The 21340-nt window shown below is 35.0% G+C and overlaps 1 protein-coding gene across 2 annotated transcripts in view; it reads right to left on the bottom strand.

Moving 5' to 3' along the window:
- LOC148955426 (tetratricopeptide repeat protein 37-like) overlaps positions 1-21340 on the bottom strand; it is a 105454-nt gene that overhangs the window by 28519 nt on the left and 55595 nt on the right. For both annotated transcript variants that reach the window (XM_089108188.1, XM_089108187.1), the window contains exons 10-14: positions 19078-19377; positions 17402-17627; positions 14845-15130; positions 5091-5305; positions 2312-2493 (exon numbers count right to left, since the gene is read on the bottom strand). In XM_089108188.1, coding sequence (XP_088964314.1) covers positions 2312-2493; positions 5091-5305; positions 14845-15130; positions 17402-17627; positions 19078-19377 — 1209 coding nt within the window. The remainder of the gene's footprint in view (positions 1-2311; positions 2494-5090; positions 5306-14844; positions 15131-17401; positions 17628-19077; positions 19378-21340) is intronic.

Here is a 21340-nt window from a genome sequence, read left to right as displayed (position 1 = left end):
GGATATTACTCATGTCAAGCGAGAAACACCGCTCAATTCTTCCTCCAACTGCACCGACCCCCAAACTCACCAGGCATCAGAACAGACTACAAATGCCAAACGAACAGATTTGCAAATTCCTTCGTACCATATTTTATTAGTGTATTAAATAAGTGATATATTTTTTTTTCTTAAATGACTGAAAAAATAGCATAATTTAGCGTTCAGTTTTGTTTGCTACGAAAGCTATTTGATTAAACGAATACGAATACGAATACAAAGACATGATTTCCAGACCTTTCAACTAAGTTTAACAAAATGGCTAAATCAAAATGCTGATTTGAAATGTTTGGGAAAATGATGGGCGGTGGGGGGGGGGGGGGTGATTCTCCTTCCAATTACTTTCGATTATTAAAAAGAGCAATAGCACTCTCAATTTCCAATCGAATGAGCCGTTTTTGAAGTTTTTACGACAACGCTTTCTCAAGAAAAACCTTATATGCCCCCAGGGCATAATTTACAACCTAGGCTCTGAAGACTGTAGGGGGTTGTCATACTGTCGATTTTCACTATTAATAAGGGCACTAACCCTCTCAATACCCAATTGAATGAGCCCTTTTTGTCCTGAGGGTCCTTTTTGTCCTGAGGGCTATCAACAAAGACATAATTTCCGGACCTTTCAACTATTTTGAAAAAAATGGCAATCTCGAAATTTTGTTTGAATGTGTTCGGGGAAATGGTGGGCGTGCGAGGAGGGTTAGTTGCTCTCCAATCACTGTCGACCATTAAAAAAGGCACTAGCCCTTTCAATATCCAATCGAATGAGCCCTTTTTAAAGTTTCAACGACAACACTTTCTATAAAAACCTTATATGCCCGCAGGTCTTAACTTACAAACTTTGCCCTGAGGGCTTTGGGGGGAAGGGGTTGTCATCCTCAAAGACTTAATTTACAGAACTTTCAACTACCTTGAATAAAATGGATATCTCAAAATTTTGATTGGGTGTGTTTGGGGAAATGGTAGGCATGAGAGGGGGGTTAGTTGCCCTCCAATCTCTTTCAACTATTAAAAAGGGCACTAGCACTTTTCATTTCCAATCGAATAAGCCATTTTTGAAGTTTCTAAGACAACGCTTTCTATAAAACCCTTATATGCCCCCAGGGCATAACTTACAACCCTTGCCCTGAGGGTTGTCGGGGGTTGTCATCCTCAAAGACCTTATTTCCTGAATTTTCAACTACGTTGAACAAAATGTCTATCTGAAAATTGTGATTGAATGTGTTTGGGGAAATGGTGGGCGTGAGAGGTGGGTTAGTTGCCATCCAATCACTTTCGACTATTGAAAAGAACACTAGCCCTTTCAGTTTTCAATCGAATGAGCCCTATTTTGAAGTTTCTACGACAACGCTTTCTACAAAAATCTTATATGCCCCCACTGCATAACGTACAACCCTTGCCCTGGGGGCTGTGGAGGGCGTGTTATCCTCAAAGACATAATTTCCGGACCTTTCAACTACGTTGAACAAAATGCCTTTCTCAAATTTGGATTGGATGTGTTTGGGGAAATGGTGGGCGTGGGGAAATAGCTTTTGTTGAGAATCTTTGATATTAATAAGTTTTGCACGTTTAGGATGAGCAACAATAAGAGATTTTGTTGCTGCGTGTGTTGTAAACAAAACTTCGTATTTTAAGAGTTTCAGTTTCTCTTGACGACTCTTTCCATACAGTTTTTTGCTACGAACTGTTTGAGCCAAGATTCTCCTAGATGTCAGAGAGGGTGCCACACTCACCTACCACCCCATTTTTTTTTTAATTTAGTATTCGTATGACAGAATGCCAAGAATGATAATCATGCTTGTAAAAGCATACCACCATTTTTGTATTGCATAAGTGTACAATCTTTGCGTAGCCAAATGTGCTGGGAAATTTTTTTCTAAACCTCAAATGTATCGAAAACCGGTGAATCACTCAGAATTCGAATCTTGAAAGAAAAGCTGGCGGGATTTGGATGAGGCCACAGGGTGTACAAAAAATGTAATCTCAAATAGAATTTGTTAAATAGCTCACAAAATGGTACAAAACCGGTAAAATCACGGAATATGTTGGTTTGAGATTATAAGAACATGAACTAAAGCACGGTCTGAGAATAAAAGAACTAGAACTTAAGTATTTAAATTTTTCAGATGTGTCTAAACCAAAAATTGTAAACAGAATGTGATGGAGGAATGTTTGTCACATTATGACCTAAGCTGCCTTAATGCTGCGGTAAATTTACAGTGGTACTAATACACAAGAAACAGGTACAAACAACCAAGGAATCAATGAATTTTACTTGGCCTGTCCATGCTGGTGAATAGGTGGCATCTTTTGACTGGGCCTCAGAAAACATTTTATTAGCCAATACCAAATTGCCAGATTTCAGGTAAAGAGAGCCAAGACCAACCCAAGCCTCAACACATCGATCTTCAATAACCAGTGCTTTAATATACGAATGTTGTGATAGCGCAAAATCTCCTGAAAAAAAAGTTTTAAAATTTTAAGTGAAGATGAAAATACAATGTCAAAGAAACACATACATAAAATTCCAGCTAAATTTGTTATCTTTTTGTCCCTTAAGGCCAAATAGCCGTAATTCGATAAGGGTACTTTTGAGCAACCTGACTTTGAACTTCGAGTTTCGCTGTTTTTAGAGGAAATATCAAGGTCAAACGAGAAACTTTGTTCTCCCTTTTAGTGCTTTTAGTGCAAGAACAAAAAAATAAAATTTAAAATATACAACGCTTTAAACGCATTTTTTAACGGGAAGAGCCGAGTACAAAATTTTCCTCTCAAGAGGCCCACTGTCTAGACTAGAATTGAAACAAATAGATTTTAATATTCCCCTCTCCTTTTCAACAGTTAAGACCTATAAAAAACTACCACACAAGATACGGGGTGGAGTCATTCCAACAGCATGAGAGGTGGGAGAGGGGTTAGATTCAAGGCCCACCTCTCTCTTCCGAAATATGACGATGTTATAGTTGTTTTTCCATGATGCCCCATTACTTTAACAGAACCACTCCGTTTTTTAGCCAATCTAGCGCATTTTTTTGTCCCCAGAAATGAGCCCTAATCTCAGCCCCCCCCCCCCAAAAAAAAAGATATATGTCATCAGATTTCAAAATTCTTATTCAACTAGAGCGACAATAAAGTTGTTAAAAGACACAAATTAAAGAGTCAGCAAGAAGTTTGGCATATACCAGATAAAACCTAATAAAAGAAGAAAATTCCTAGCAAAAAAGAAACAATCGTGTGCCTCATTCTTTGTCCTTTCTAAAAGAGCTATACACTAAAAGGGTTTATGATATAACGATTAAATAGAAATCAAATATGATCAATATTTAATTAGAAATCAATAGAATTGTGGGGCTTTTTGATGAAGGACACTGACCGACAGATGAAAGTTACGTATTTCTGGAAGCAACTCTCAGTGAATTCTCTGCTTTTCCCAATTTTCAAATATTTTTTCGTCAGTTATTATGGACCTTAGTGTCGTCCTTACCTACGATACAACCTGTTGAAATCATTCAAAATTTCCTTATAAAATCTTTTTTATTTTTTTTATAATATTTTGTACGATTTCTATTTTATTTCTTGAATTAAAGGGTTAATGAATTTAGTTTAAGATAATCATAAAAGATAGGGTCTTATTGTGTGGGGCTAAATGTCCGACCAAGCCAATAAATTATTTAGGGAAGAGTCTGGATTTTAAATAAGTCAGCATTTAAAGACAAATTAAAGTTAGGTTCTTGGGTAACTTTTGTAACTCTAGTAACGACGTATATTCATCCATTTTCAAGATGTCGATCTCATTACTTGATAACCGTTTAAGTAACAAATTTTAGTTACGACAAAATTTGACTACATGTTTTTGTGTTCCAAACTTTACTCATAAAGTAAGTAACAAAAAATCTTCAGACTTCTTGGGCCAAGTAACCTTCCTATGTTTGTAATTGTTTTTCTTGTTTTTTTCTTTTTAGTGTTAATAAATGATTGATAGATTGATTGAGACCAAACATTTTTCCTCCAATGCCAACACAGACGTACAAAATATCTCTACTTCTGCTAATATTACTAACAACTCATAGCAGCCCAAAGCTAACAAAGGCCAACGCAGCCCAATATATGTTCGTCGGTTTTTTGACAATAATTATCTCAGGGGCTGTTTTTCTTGAGGGTGAAATCATTGCGTCAGGCTGGTTTTAACCGCAGTCCCAAGAGTTTTAACCACAGTTCCATCTATTGCGCCATAGCAAGGAAAACTGTCGTATTATTATTCAATAATAAACTATTCTACAAGTACATAGATTCATCTACTTTTCTAGGATTTTGTGTTCCCAATTGCCCAACCAACAAGATGGATACGAATGTACATAGCTCGATCCAATTATCTTGAGGTTGGCAAGCCGTGAACAGAGTACTTCAAGAACAGACTCATTCTATGTTGCACTTCAATTTGGAATGATCTTTCTGGGGAAGTTATCCCTAAAAGTTTATCTAGTAACTCTTTCAAAAGAATAATTAACAGTCATCTTAAACCTCGACAAAAGCCAAGCGGCAAATCTAGTAAATACAATATAATAACAGTTCCTTAAATAATTCACTTTTATAGTTAAGCCTTAGATAGTTCAATATAAAATCACAATAATTGTGGTGGGTAAAGGGTAATTTTAATCTTCGAACTCAAAAGTTGCTCTGCAAAGGAAAAAAGTTCAGCTCGTATTCGTTCACACACATACATTTGTTCGTTCACTAAATATTTATAAAGCAAGAAAGAAAAAATAGGATTAAACAGTAAGCAATAGAAAATTGCGGCAATGATCACCCTGTGCGCTCCACATACCCTGCTAAATGCACTTCTATATGAAAATTACACTGCTTAAAACGTCCATTGTCAAGAGGAGTGTTAAACTACACCATATCCAGCTTAAAATAAAATTATTGTAAAGGTAGCGTCGATTGCAACTACTTTTATTCTAATAATATGTTTGATTACTGTTAACACCAATAAGAAACGTAGCAAATGGATATAATGTTTAAGTAGAAACAGAAAAACAAATTGTAAATTTTACCCTTCCAATAGGAAGCCAGTCCAAGAGTAAGCCAGTTTTCAGGAACACCAGATTGAGCCTCAACTGCTTTTACAGCAGTCGTAACAGACAGTTCAAAAAGCTCTGGTACTTCATTAGCTCCAGAGCAGAAAATGGCCTTACTTAAATAAGTTAAAGCCAGGTTGCGCAATGAGACGGAGCAGGTAGGGTCAAGCTCAAGTGATTTCTTCCAGCATCTAAAAATAAATTAAAGGTGTAGTTTAGAAGGCATCAATTCAAAGCATAGCCTAGTCTTTCTATCAACATCCTTAAGCAATGCTAGAAACACACTAACATAATTTTTCTATTTCTTCTATGTAGTGAGGCATACGGGACCACCATGGATGGTCTTTCATCTCTTTAGGGTGATTTGTAGAACAGATATTATGGTTGGTATAGGCAATCCAGGGACTAATAGAACATCTTCTTTCTAAGATGTTAATCACAATTATAATCATTATTGATTCTATTTAATGGGGAGAACGGTGGTTAACTGCAGGTGGTTAAATGTTTTCATAGATTTTTCCACCCTGGCAATATCGCTTTGTTATGAGCATACTAGCTAAATTTGAATCTTTAAACATATTTATTAATATTGACATTATTCAAAATAAATCCCATCATAAATAATTCCGTTCTAGCGTACGTCGTCTTTATCGCTCCTAAACTTCTCATAGTGTCTGGGCAAAAGGATATGGGTAAACTATAAATTACCGATACTCACTGGTGGACAATTGGAAGTTGATCCGCAATAAATCAGTTGGTATTCATCAATTTTCACAGAAAGGTTTCTTTTAATGGCTCCTATAAAAAGCGACATAGGAAAATAAATTATAGGACGACATAGGACAACAAAGGCAATTTCCAAGCTGCATTTGGAATGAGGAGGGGGAAGTTCCTGTTTAAGTTGCATTCAGTGACAAGAGAAAAAAATACGAGCTGGATTCACTTACCAAGCGTGAAAGTCTATAGGTACGTACATTCAAACAGTAATGTAAATCTCATTTAATCTTATCAAAGGTCTAATTTAAAAGTGCTGTCAGTGCGTTTATATTGCAGAGGCTATTGAAATAATAATAAAATATATTCTGTTTAAGAGAAAAATAAAAAGTCAAGGATAAGATGTTAACAAGACTATTTAGCAAAAATCAATACGTAAAACAAGTATTTAAAAAAAAAAATTAGTTTCAACCGTTCCTTTTCAATAGGGTGTGTAATGTCAGCAAACAAAGGGTGAAAACTCAATGAAGAAAACAGACAGCAGTCACTAGGGCATGGAAATCAGTTTCATTTCGTAGCATTGTTTGTTTTCATGATCTTTATTAGTAGTAGCTAAGTTTAGAGCTCTCTTCCACATGCTCAGTTAATTAGCGTTAGGAAATTTAATTTGTAGTAGCCTATGCATGTTTTGTCAGCTTTAAATGTAATGTAGAATTTAGATCTTAGTTCAACAATTAATCTGCTCTCTTTTCATCATATTTTCTACAAATAGAAGCCTTTTCTAGAGTTTTTGTTCATTCTCAAAGATAATCAGTTTAACAAACCAACTGATTAGCTTACATAGTAAATTGCATGTAAAAGCTAAAAAAAAATACACGTTTCTTTTTAGCAAATTAAAAACGGTTTGTGCTCTCCTATTTATAATTTGACGTTAGTTACTAAAATTCTCATCATTCTATCATTAGTATCTCTTCATATTTACATAAATTGTATGTTTATATAATGTAATAATATAAACGTCCTCCATATGTGCCTACTTCAACATTTATCATTTTTGTAACTGCACAAAATCTGTGCAAAAGTCACTCCTTTGATGAAACGTTACATCATGTAAGCTGGCACTAGCACTTACATCATTTTAGCTAGTACTTTAACGCAGCATTAAGCGGTCTGAGGTGCGTAGGCTCCTGATTAGACCCCGAAAAAAAAATGGCGGCGCACCACCGAGCTTGTATCAGTGCGCTGACGCCGCTGCTGATTCTATCGGCGGCGGCGTCACTAATACACCACCGTTTTTTTGTTTCTTTCTCTCTTTTTTGGGTATCGAAATCGACCGCCGGGCTTCAAATGTCATCCCGGCTAACCTGTTTCTTAAATATAAATACTTTCATCTTGGGCTCGCCATGTATATCGGTTCGTAGGAAGGAGAAGAAGAAATTTTTCTTGAAACAAAAATTCTACCTTCCACTTTAAAATTCTGTTAATTTTTCTTTCTGATTTTTTCGGATAACAAGAATTAGATAAAAGAGCATTGGGTAATTCAGGATGATATCATAGGTAGCACAATGAAGCTGCCTAGGTTAACAACAATGTTGGCACAATGTATTATTTTTTTCCATACCAGGGAGATTCGTATCAAAGGAGTTGTTGTAAAAACTTCAAAAAGGGCCCATTTAATTGGAAATTGGAATATGTAGTGCGCTTTTTAATAGTCCAAAGTGATTAGAAGGCAGCTAACACCCCTTCCATGCCCACCATTTCCCCAAACACATCCAATCAAAATTTTAAGATAGCCATCTTGTTCAGAGTAACTGATTTCCAAAGAGAAAATATGTTTTTTGAGGAGGTTACTCCCCCCACAACCCTTAGGGCAAGGGTTTTGTAGTTATGCCCTGGGGGTATATAAGAACGATGTTGGAACAATGTATTATTTATTGTTTTTTCCTTTAGACCAGGGCACTTCATATCGAAGAAGTTGTCGTAGAAACTTCGAAAAGGGCTCATTTAATTAGAGATTGGAGTGGCTTGTGCTCTTTTTAATAGTCGAAAATGATTGAAAAGCAACTAACACCCCTTCCACGCCCACCATTTCCCGAAACACATCCATCAAAATTTTGAGATAGCCATTTTGTTCAAAATTGTAGAAAGTTCTGGAAATTAGGTCTATGAGGATGGCAACCCCCCTCACAGTCCTTAGGGTAAGGGTTTTAATTTATGCCCTGGGAGCATATATGGCGCTCATAGAGAGTTTTGTAACAGGAACTCAAAAAGGACTCATTTGATTGGAAATCGAAACACCTAGTGCCCTTTTTAATAATTGAAGCTGATGGGAAGGCTATATCTTTTTTTAGTAGAAATCGATGTGGGTATAATGTATCATTTTGTTGTTGTTGTTTAGACCAGGGCACTTCGTATCGAAGGAGTTGTCGCAGGAACTTCTAAAAGGGCTCCTTCGATTGAAAATAGAAAGAGCTGATGCACTTTTTAATATTCAAAAATGTTTGGAGAGAAACTAATCCCCCTACCACCACCATCCCCCCATTTTCCTTTATGTTTAAAAAGTAAATGTTGCCTTTAGATTAAATCAAAATGCACTGTGTTAACGCTAATTCCCCATAAGGCATCTCAGCAGTATTCCAAGAACAACTAAGGGTATTATGTTCCAACTTTTGGAGTTTCTTCTGCTCTTAAAATTTGAACAAATCAAAATAGCGTAAGTGCATCCAAGCTATCAAAGAAAGTAAACAAATTTTTTTGCGAATGTTATCAAGTTTTCCATTTCATGTCAATTACAGGAGGTATGATACTAAATTAAACACTACTATTTGTGTCCAGATTTTTAAAAGAGTCTATGTTTTTAAATGTTGCTGAAAAATTTTCCAGCCTACAAATAGCAGGCCGAACTATAAATTCTTAAAAAAACGAAAAGATTTAAAGAATTATTTTCTTTTTCCCTGAAAAAACTATGTCAATATAAAACGAACAGAAATTAATTAAAAAACTGTTTCCGCAAAGTAAGTTTTTCAAAGAAAAGTAAAGAACTCCATTAAACAAAAAATGAGCAAAATTAAAATCAAATAATCTACCAAGCGTGAAACTACCACAAATCAGCATCGATAAATAAACGAAACCCAAAACAAACAGAAATTACAATAAATAACCGCGTCAAACTCAAAACGAGCCGAAATTAACATAAGTTGGGCTCAAAACCCCTATCCTTTCCCAAGGCCAGAACATAATTTGCACTTTACAGAAAAAAATACAAATGAATATACATTGTCAGTTTAATATACATTTACTGATATTTAGTAATCAAAATGTTAATAATATTTGTTTATTAAAGTTATAAAAGTAAAAACATTTATATTTTTTCAGTAAAGTGAAAATCATGCTCTGCCTTGGGAAGGCATAGGGGTTTTGAGCCCAACTCATGTTAATTTCTGCTGGTTTTGAGTTTGACTCGATTATTTACTGTAATATCTGTTCGTTTCGGGTTTCATTTATTTATCGATGCTGATTTATGGTAGTTTCCCGCTTGGTAGATTATCTAGAGCTAGTATAGAAATATATCTATAGAAATCAATCAAATTTTTTTGCACAGTTAGTATAGCACACTGAAGTTTAAGTAGCCTTAAACTTTGACTTGAAACGTTATAACTTGACCACTTCTTTCAGAAAAGAATTTTGGAGGGTTATTCCGTGTTGATAAGAAAAGAGGGTAAAGGTGAAGTTTAGTTCTTCCTGTAGTGTAGGGCACAGGAGCCCTATGGTAAAGGTGCAGGTTTGTTCTCCCTTATAAAACAACTTATTTCAGCAGATACAAAGAAGAAGCCCATTTGCGGCATTCTGTGGGACCCCAAGGTCCAATACTAGCATCAGATCCCGCGAGTGGCAGTTTACGCTCGTCAAGTTCTGGCTATACCGGCCACATGTGCCCCAGCTAAACGGCTTTTTAGCACGACAGGACTGATAGTGACTGCAAAAAGATCACTGGATCCAGGCAGAGCGAACAAACTTACTTTTGTTACATCAGTTGTAACTGAAGTGATGTAACCACTGATGTAAAATAGTTAGTGTTGTTAAGCCATGGTATGTGACATGTAGACAGTGTTTTTTTGATGCTGTTATTTGTTTTGTTTTTTCACTTCCTTTTCGTATGTATTTGATGACCAGGAGATGTTTGAACTTCAAACGTTGAAAGTTATACACACATTAGCACAAATAATTAACAAGAAGGAAATGACTACACACGGGATTTTATAGGAACAATGCGATGTTTAACATAAACACAACAAGTAAGTAAGTTAAGTAAGTCATGTTGTTCCTGTATGTTTTTAGCCAACCATTTAAAAATCCTTACTAAAATCGAGGTTGAACGTGCTTGGTGAAGTGGAATTTTAATATTATTTTTAATCAGAAAAATCGGCGCGCCGTGGCGCGCCACCAGTCTAAAATCGGCGGCGCGCCGCCAAAATAATCTCGGTGCGCCGCCGCCGATAATAAATCACGCAGTCGCCGCCGGCATGTCGGCGCGGCGTGGCTTCGGGGACTACTCCTGATTCACCTCACCAAAGTTCGAGTTTAATTTTTTTACTACCTTCCTTGAAGTTAAAAATCCTTGTTTGTTACTTCTTCTCATCCAATTCAAGCACGTCCTGCTTTTCATTTTGCCCCAGATGGATATGCAAAGAGCATAATTTTTGGAAACCTATCATCCTTAATAGCCCTAGAAAGTGGGCAAACCGTACTCTTCTTATAACTTATTGTTCATATACCAGTCTGTCGAAAGAGTACCTAGGACTATCTTTAGAAATTTTATCCAGAAAACATCTTCCAGGTAAGACATTTCCAGGTTAGTGAGTATTACTCAGGTAAGTGAGACTTTCCACTCGGTCCATGTTCTTTCTATCTAACACCACCCTTGATCCTTAGTTTTTCCTAGTCAAAGCGATTCAGTCTTCTTAATATTTATTCTAAAACTATTCTTACACAATGATCCTTGAAAACTTCCAAAAATTGATTCATTTCGATAAGATTTGTATCTAGGACACACAAAAAATTGCGGTGGTAACCTTCCTGAGACCAACACGGCTGCACACGCTCCTCCTCAACCCCAATCTGTTCAAAGGTTCACTTTTTACTCCTCCCGTGATACTTCAGTTTCCTTTAAAACCCTTCTTATGACTTCTTCTCATATCATTCGGGGACGACCAGATTTTTCGGTCTCAGACGAATGGCCAAAAATCACAGCTTTTTGCAATCTATCACCCTTCACGGTAAAACGTGGCCTTGCAAACAGTAGAACCCGAAGAGTGGGTTCAAACCTTATTTGTCATAGAGTTTATTGTTTGATATATGTTCAGTTAGACAAGTACCCACAGGAAACCTTAGACAATTCTTCTAGAAAACATCTGACATATCTTCTTCAATGTTTGAAACCCCCACTTTTCAGAGCCGTGCTTGACCATTCCCATAACCATTACATCCGTTATTCTACTCTTAGTTCGAAGATTTATCTTTCTATTCTTCGAAGGTTCTTTTCAAAATCCATTGATTTCACTAAATATTTATCTATGACACTCAAGCCACGTGCATCATCTAAGTCTAGGAGAGTTTACTACCACATTTGATGGCCTGCTCCCAAATAGTCTTTGCCGTATTCCTTGGGACAATGTCCATCAAAAATCCTAATAATTAGAGATAAAACACAGCCCTGTCTAGTTGGGGCTCCACACCGGACCAACTACTAACCTCACTTCCTGCCTTGACCGTGCCTTATCATGGTTGCAAAGACAGCTGTAACCAAGTGAAGGGCCCAGAGAAACCAAAAGATTAAAAACGCGTTTTAAAAGAAACTGTCTAGCGAAAAAATTGTAATTTGTAGCTGATTCAGGAATAGTGTTTACTATTTCGATTAATCTTAATATTGAAATGTTATTTTGAAAATACATTTACAGGAATTTTAAAAAAAGCCTGAGACCCCCCCCCCCTAAAAAAAAGTGTCGGATCAAAACGAAAAGTAGACTACTGGAATTAACATTGTTGAAAATCCTACAATGGAAACTTAGAGTCCCCCACTTTGAACAACAAGGAAAATCACTTTTTTCTGCATGGGTAACTCTCATGTGTTCTTTTTTCTTTTTCTTAGTCACTAGCGGGGCAATAAAATATCGTAGAAACCTGTTTACGGGCTCATTTAAAAGCTAATTTTTATATCTAATCAATTTTTATAATTTCTACTTTATAAGGCCATCATAAAGTACCACATGGCACCCTTAAAAGTGTAATATGTGTTTCATTTCATGGATGGAAAGGTTGGGCAGGGCAATGAAACATCATAGAGCTGTTTATGGCTCATTTCAATGCTAATTTATATTTCTAACCGGTTTTTATAATTTGACTTGATAACGCCATCAAAAAGTACTATATAGTACCTAAAAAGTGTACTCAGGGTTGCCATTTCTGGAACGGAAAGCCGGGGAAGAATAAAAAAGGCAGTATTATAATATAAACGGTTGTGAACCCAGGGTTTACAACCCCCTCTCTTCTATTTTTTCCCCTCCAAGCCCTCTTAATATTTTTCATATATGGTCTACTGACTAAAAAAACTAGCAGTGTACTGCAGTATCATAGAGAGATGTTTAATGACTCATTTTAAAGCTCTTGATTATATTTATATCCTCTTTTTAAAATATGATAACTCGGTCATAAAGTGTAATATGGCCCAAAAGAGGCATTTTTTGGTGCAATTTCTGGAGTAGAGATACTGGGAAGCACTAAAGGGATGCCACATGACCAAATAACCAGAGGATACCTGAGAATGACCAATAGATATCAATAACCAGAAGTGTGTAATCCCTCCTTTTTAGTTCTACCCCTGTCATCCCCTTTAGTAACCTTGTAAAGAGCAAACCACAGCCCATAGGAACCGAATGTTTAAAAATGAGTTTTGAAAAAAAAAACAATGTCTAGTGAGAAAAAGGCCGTTAGAAGCTGATTCAGAAATGGTAAATATCCATCTGTTTAAGCTTAATAATAAAAGCTTATAACGAAAGAAATTTATAGAGATTTAAAAAAAAGCCTGAAAGCCCTAAAAAATGCGTTTACCCGGAGCTTTCACAATGATCTCCTCTTCTTGATCTCTGGCTCAAAACACCGAAAGACTTCGATAGGGTAAGAATTTAAATTGATTCGATAGCGCAAAGACAAAAAAGCTTTATATCTTCTTTGGACTTCACTTTCCGGCTTGTCAATTAAAGCCACAAGTTGTAACTTGTGGTTATACTTTATATAATTTTTTGTCAATTATTTTAGGTTTCCTAGTGAAGCACAAGAAGCAAAAATAACGAAAGTATATTTTTTTCTGAGAAGCTCCAAATTTTTCACTATAATGCAGCAGGATTATTACAGTAATAATGACATGATAAATTTGTGTAAACTGCATTAGCTATGCATCTAAAATTTGTTTAGTGTTGTTGAGGTTTCTAAAGTCTAAATATATTTCACATACGACAGTATTTCTTAAAGAATGGCATTTCTACCTTTAAATTCTCAAAGATACCGAGGATATTATATTCTTTGGACTCTTAGACAAAATTCCAGATTTGTTTAGGGAAAGCTTAAAAGGGATGTAAAGCAAAACTTATATACGTATAATGCACTATTGTAATAAACGCTTATGGGGCTTTTTTACTTTCATTGTTTCTAAACAAAAATCTTTCTGTAAGGATATTGAACAAAGTAAAAAAAAAAAACAAAAAAAAAAAAACAATTAAAAAACAAAGTTTTTCTAAAGAAAATAAAGAGCGAAGATGAAATTTAAAACAAACAAAAACTACTGCTTTGCAGTTCATGGAATACATATCTGCAACATTGGTACAAACAAAATTACTCCCAATATTTCCCTAAATTTGTAGAATTCTAAAAACTAGCGCTTTACTGAAACATAAAAACATCGCAACAAAACACAACTAGAATCAGAAAATATGTACCCAGCAGAAAATTAAAAGATTAATTTACAAGGCTCTCAAAAGTCTATCACCAGCAACGAAATCAGTAAATTTTAGCATAAAGTTTTAATTCACTCAAAACAGCAAGTAAGATCAGTTTTCAGTGAAGCCCTAGTTTTTTCAGAATTCTACAAATTTAGAAAAAACATTACGAGTCAAGTTTATCTGTACCAATGCTGTAGATATACGTAGCATAAACTGCGAAGTAAATATTTCCTATTCGTTTTAAGTTCCACCTTTGCTCTTTACTTTCACCAGAAAAAAAAATAGTTTTTATTTTAATTTACGTACATAGGACTAATCCTTTTAAAGCATTTATGTGGTATACATACATTGATATGATTCTTAATAAAGCCTTTTTATTACCTGAAACAAACTGGTCAACACTTCCTCTCCCCTCCCTAAAACCACACTGTACTTCTATAAAAATTTTACCTACAGCATCTCTTAGTCCAATAAGTATCATCATCTTAGGTAATTTACTAGTTGTTTTGCTATCTACAGACGTCAAGCTAATGTTTCTTTAAATACTGCACTCGCTTTTATCATCTTTCTTAAAAGAAGTTAGATTAAATTTTCCCTGAAATCATTACATGCTTCCTCTTTTTCAGGAATCATATTTATGATATTCAGTATATTATGTCTAGCTTCTTAGCCACCATATTTCAAAACTCATTTACCGCAGCATCAGCACCTCAGACCTTATGATTTTTCAATCCTTTAAATACCGTACCTCCTTCTTGCAAAATATATCTTACTTCACATCCAAACTGTCGAAAAACTTTCAATGTTTTCTACACCCTTTCCTACAGCTTCACCATTATTTAATCACGGACACTCAGACCGTCAGAATAATCTAAGTCTAGGAGTTTTGTCTTCACATGTGATGCCATTGACCGCCGCAGCATTTGCTGCGACCCTTGGGACACCGTCCATCAGGATAGCGTTGAAATATTAAAAAATTTACAATTATGGTATAATATTAAAATTTCAAGAAAATCAAATACCCAATCGAAACATCAAATGCTGCTTGCTGGCGTCCGTGTTTAAAAACGTCTTCAAGAAGTTTCGAAGGCTCAAGTTCAGCGATATATTTAGAGACTCTAGCAATTCCATTCCAGCCAAGTAAATTTTCAGGACACTCTCGGGTCAATATTTCATAATTATTAAACGCTAAAAGGAAGTATTCCATAGATCTTCCAAAACGAGATGTTTTCATTGCTTCTTCAGCGACTAAGGATTGAGCTTCAGCAAGTCCCTCAAAGAACAGAATTCGAACATGGTTTTCCATACCTATAAGTCATGTAAAAATAGAGAAAAGATTACTTTTCTTTTACTTGGAAAAAAAAGATGACAAGAGAAGTTTATTGCTTATTAATTATAAGATATAACAATAACCAGTGCAGCATGCAAATTCAAAGCAAGTCATATTTTTACTGAATACTAAGAACACGATACCGTTTCAGGAAGGATTTCAAGGTCAATTAACGAAAATTTAGAATAGAACTGTAGTCAGCCCCTAATTCTCAAAACTAAGAGCAATTCAACTAAATTAGATATAGTGGAAAGATTCCTTCAAGCTCCAACACTATTAACAATCTATTGGGAGACAATCTTTGAAATCAGAGACAATGTTCATGCAGTCAAGTCTTTACTCACTACGAAGACGAACAATAAGTTCAAACTCAGAGTAAAAACAAATTAACTCAGGGATACAGAATAACTTGGTGTAAAAGCGAGCTAGGTCCTGACTTGGTTCAATGAAGAGCAGCTCCACTAGCTGCTCTTAGTCCTCTCCCACTGCCATTGTTTTTGCACAAAACTACGAAAATAGCATATTGCACAAAGTTGATATATACAATGATTTTTAGCCTGCATGACTTAACGCACAAGACAGGCCCACGCCCTCCTTTGCCTCCTCTTCCCACAGAATGGAAATGGCGAGGAGGCGATGGCTCCTCCGACAACTCCAGCTCACCTTCCATCAGACTTTAGCGAATAGTTGGGTATGTTGAACCTTATCTGAACAAGAATTATGCAATAGTTCTCAATCTGTACGATTAGAGAAAAAAGTCGGTAAGTGGCCCTACTAACAAAAGAGAGCTAAAAAGCAGAGAGAGAGAGAGAGAGAGAGAGAGAGAGAGAGAGAGAGAGAGAGAGAGAGAGAGAGAGAAAAAGAGAGAGAGAGAGAGAGAGAGAGAGAGAGAGGGGAAGAAGAGGAAGACAGAGAGAGAAAAGTGTGAGAGAATCCAAACTTCCATGAATCCCCTTCAATGGATTATATCGGTGTACTTGAAACAATCAAAACATTTTCACTAGTCTAAATTCCAAAATCATCAGTATTTTCTTCCTTTCAAATCCATTTCATTCAAGTGTATTGAAAATCAATTGGTTGGATCATTGATTGATTCACCGATTCAAAAGACTGATTCACCAATTCTGCAAACTAAGCAGATTGCTTCACAAATTATCATTTGAGGTTTTAAAATTTCAACTTAAGCATGAGTTTCCTAATTTGAATGAAAGGAGATCAAAAGGAAAAACGAAGACGAGCAAAGAGCCCTTTTAAAATAGTGAAGCTACACTGTGAGACAAAAAGTATTTATTTTAAGAAATTGATGTTGTTTTTTTTGTCAAAATATATATCGTTTTTAGTAAAGTGGAGATGACACTCCAACTTTTAGAGATTTCAAGCGGACGGTGGCACCCATGTTCATATATTTACTTTTTGTTGTTTTAAGTTTGACCTAACTATTCATTTTAATATCTATCGGTTTTAGTTCTCATTTATTCATTCATAGTGTGTCGTGTTCATTTTAAGATCGAGCCGATTGCTCACTTTGATTGCTGTTTGGTTTAGGACACATTTATTCCTTCATAGTAATTTATGCTAGTTTCAAATTGGGACTTATTAGATGACATTGTTTCGTCCCGTTTTAGCTGTTAACTTTTTTTTTTGAAAAGTCAGGTATGTGTAACTTTTTTTGAAAAGTCAGGTATTTGTAACTTTTTTTTGAAAAGTCGGGTAAGACTGTCAGATATGTCTTGGTTGATAATAAAAATATTTTATCAAACCCGTAATATTCCTAATGAAGTTGGAGCCAAAAAGAGATGCATAAGCTCAAGAGAAGAAAATTATAAAAAAAATCGCATTTTCCATTAACACTTTTTCAAGCTAATTATGAAAAAGTGCAAAAAATATAAATTATCCTGAGTACAGCCTCACTGCATATTCTCGGGCCTTAATTCTTCTCCCTCCTTATGTGTACATTTCCAACCTAAATATCACAAAGATAATAGACTAAATGACATGATAAAGGTAGTAAAGTGCAAACATGAATGAAAATAGAATATGGCTAAAGTATGCGCCAAATGAATTCGCCAGTTCTTTTAAAAGATGGAAAAATTAAATCCTGGAAAAAAAATATTATAAAATCCAAATTCCAGAACTACAGGATATATTACTGTTCAACGGATTTAAACCATAAATCCGTTAAAAATACTTTGGATTACAAAAAGAGCTAAAAACTGACAAACTAAATTAACGGCATAACAAGAAATTACCTTCCCTAAACATCTCCATTCCTTCTTTGATTACTTTGGTTGCCTCCTCGGGCTCATTAAGAGCCAAATGTGCTTTTCCAAGTAAACAAACTGCCTCAGGTGTGGCCTCTATTTCAACAGATCTTTGTAAAGCTTTCACTGCCGATTCAAAAGAGCCACGAAGCATGTATGCATCACCCAATAGCGTCCATACTGAATTATCTCTTGTTTTGAAACGCAGAGCCGTCTTGGAAAATATGTACAAAAATTCAATAAAACTATGAAAATACAACATCAAATCACTTGCTATTTTATTCATAGTCAGCCATTTTTTTAGATAGAAACTTTATTTGATCTTAGGCAGCGCAATAGAGTAAATAAATAGGGAAAGTAAAGAGCGATGTGAGCACAATGCACTATTATTATTATATTTTTTTTTCATCAAGACCCTTTGCATAGAAGGAGTTGTCGTAGAAACTTCAAAAGGAGCTCATTCGATTGGAACTTCAAAATTCTAGTGCCCTATTAAGGGACAAAAGTGATCTGAGGGCAACCAGTCCCTCTCCCCAGTCCTTTAATTCCCCAAACACATCCAATCAATATTTTGAAATAGCAATTTTGTTCAGCATAATTGAAACGTTCAAAAACTATGTCTCGGGGATTATGCCCCCCACCTACAGCCCTCGGGGGCAAGGGCTGTAAGTTATTCATTCGCCAAAATAATACCTAGCAACACAGCAAAGGCTTTTGGCAGTCTTGACAATAAAATCACATTGCAAAAAGCTAGATGTATGGCGCTTAACAGTTCTTACTCCAGACGATAGCTAGTTTCTAAACGGGTAGGCAACAGTGGGTTATGTTGCATAATGATCGGATTTGATCCTTTCTCAAAATTTTGTGTGGCAAACTTTAGGGAACGAAGCTGTTACTAAATTCCAGTGCCCTTTTAAGGGACGAAAGTTATCTAAGGGTAACCAGTCCCTCTCCCAAGCCCTTTAATTCCCCAAACACATCCAATCAATATTTTGAAATAGCGATTTTGTTCAGCATAATTGAAAGGCTCAAAGACTAAGTCTCGGGGAATGTGACCCCCCACCCACAGCCCTCGGGGGCAAGGGCTGTAAGTTATTCATTCGCCCATTGTTTACAAATATTATTTACAATTGGGATAGAGGCCATAATTGACCTTTAGTGTTCAAAAAGACCAAGGAGAGCTTCCTTCCTTGGTGAAGCTTCAACGAAGCTTTCAGATTATGTTAAGGAGAGTATTGAACTAAATCAAAACATGTTGTATGCATGCAGGTTATCAAAAAACTATAACTCAGGAATGACTAATGGTATAAGTTGGAACTTACTGTGAATGATGAGGGGTATAATCAATTGAGCAAAAAGATGATATTTGAACGCTACTGCTACTAATAATGCTACTACTACTAATCCTACTACTGCCACTAGTACTATTACTACCACTACTACCACTACTACTATTAATACTACCGCTACTACTACTGCTACTACAACTACTGCTTCTGTAGCGACTACTTCTAAGGCTGAGGATATTGAGGTAAAAACTTGAGGAAATGTTGAGGGAAAAGTTGAACTAAATCAAAACATACTAAGTGCAAACAGATTGCCGATGTTATTTGACATTACAAGAATCAAGCACAGGACAAATAAATTAAAACCCCCAAGAGTACCTGTAAAGCATGTATGGCACCGTTTTGGTCTTCAGTTTCCAGTTTCCTGATTCCTAAGCGAAGAAGAGCTGTAAAATCGTGTGACTTTGCACAATAAATTTCCAATGCGTCTATCTCGGTCTGTACATCATTCAGCTTGGAGCAAATTTCCATTACTTTCTCAAAAATGTTTCTTCCAGTAGGCCTCAAAAGTAGAGCTTCATGGAAGAGTTTCAAACTGCTTTGATAGTGTCCAGCTGTCTTTAAAGTTTCCGCCTTTAACATCTTCGCTTCCCAACTTTCGGGATTCAACTTCATAACCTGTGATTAGAATCAGCTATAGCAACGAGGAAATTTTGGAGTTTTAAGTTCTAAATATTTTTTTCTTTTTATTTTATATATACATATATATATATATATATATATATATATATATATATATATATATATATATATATATATATATATATATATATATATATATATATATATATATATATATATATATATATATATATATATATATATATATATATATATATATATATATATATATATATATATATATATATATATATATATATATATATATATATATATATATATATATATATATATATCAATAATATATAAATATATATATATATATATATATATATATATATATATATATATATATATATATATATATATATATATATATATATATATATATAGACACGTTCTGTGGATGAAGGAGGAAAGATTTTCAAAGATCGTCATTTTCGGCCAAGCATCCAGAACCCAACGAAAACCAGGTCATCCTCGAACGGGATGGTAAGAGGTCGTAAAGAAATATTTAAGGGAAATTGTAACTTCTTGGGTGGGTATAAAGAGTGGGGCTTTGAATACATTGGGATAGAGGAGGAGCGTGTGCAGCTGTGTTGGCCTTAGGCAGCTTTGTGCTGCAGTGTTGTCGGTAGTAGTACCATATTTTTTTTTATATATATTTTGAACAATACAACACCCAGACAGGGAAGTAGGTAAGAAAATATCCCAGTTTCAGTTCGAAATCTTCCAGTTCCAGATCATCCACTCTGAAACAAATTGAAAAATAACGGTCTAAATTAACATTTTTCTAATTTCTCCATACCTGAACACTACCTCCCCCACTCTATCCCTAAAAATATTCTGTTATAATAATTGTCAAAAACTAAAGTTCAACCATCCATAAGAAAAAGTCTATGCTTCCTCTCCTAACCAAAAGTGCAACTGCTAACAAATCGTAGGTTACGATTAGGGATATAAAACATCAGATAGCCATTCCGTTTATTTTTGTTGATAAACTAATGGCCGAACATTTGTCAGATGTGCAGAATATACTTTAGATGTGCGTTGCTTCGGCTAATATTCGGATCAAAACTAGACTCCTCAATTCAAAAGCAGAAGAGTACCAACTAACATTGAAGACAACAGTGGTGGACCACAGGGATTGAGAGAAGAAAGGTAACATCTGCCTCTTTTCGTGAAAATTGCTTTCTTGCAAATATTAATAATTTTAAGTACAAACATAATCAACTAATTTTCATTGTAAGAACAATAAATATAAAAATTCAAAAAAAATTACATGAACATGCAGAAATTACAAACATACATTAACCTATCACAGACTTTAGACTAAAACAATTTTATCCAACTGTGCTGAGTCTGAAGTAGCATTTACTACTTAGATTTTGTTGGCGTTTTATTTTTTTTAAATGTTGTGTACATTGGAATGCTCGCGTCGGCCTTAAGCTATTGAAATGCAAAAACACAGTTTTATTCTATAGAGATGCCAACTAAGTTATGGCTGCTTATTCAAGGAAAATGAAATCTTGTGTTTCCATAAGCAGAAAAATTACTATCTCTTGTATATTGTTCATTGTTTTTTATAACAATTATACTTATTTACAAACATTTTATAACCTACTAAGTATCCTTATAACATTCGTCTAAATCTATTTATGATCTTGATCTCTGTGATATCTACAATGACTTAGTTACCAATTTATACATACAGATTTAAAATTAGGAAAACTTACACAGGGGATATTTTCATATGATATATTAGATAAGTGTTTACATGTATAGTAATTTCTGTTCAAAAATGGCAAATATATATTTTTCAAATATTATATGCACAGAAATTTTTAATTAAAAACAAGCTGCAATAATGCCACCATCTCCAATCATATTATAAGAAGTGGCATGAGTTCAACCAGACAATATGGTCCTTAGACTGTTTGGTTTAAGGTTTAGCATTAGA

The sequence above is a fragment of the Artemia sp. Qi Xiang Cuo genome, chromosome 2, assembly GCF_049724085.1.
Source record: "Artemia sp. Qi Xiang Cuo chromosome 2, ASM4972408v1, whole genome shotgun sequence".
Taxonomy (NCBI): Eukaryota; Metazoa; Arthropoda; class Branchiopoda; order Anostraca; family Artemiidae; genus Artemia; species Artemia sp. Qi Xiang Cuo.
Note: the sequence above shows the minus strand (reverse complement) of the source record. Positions and strands in the feature narration are given on the sequence as shown.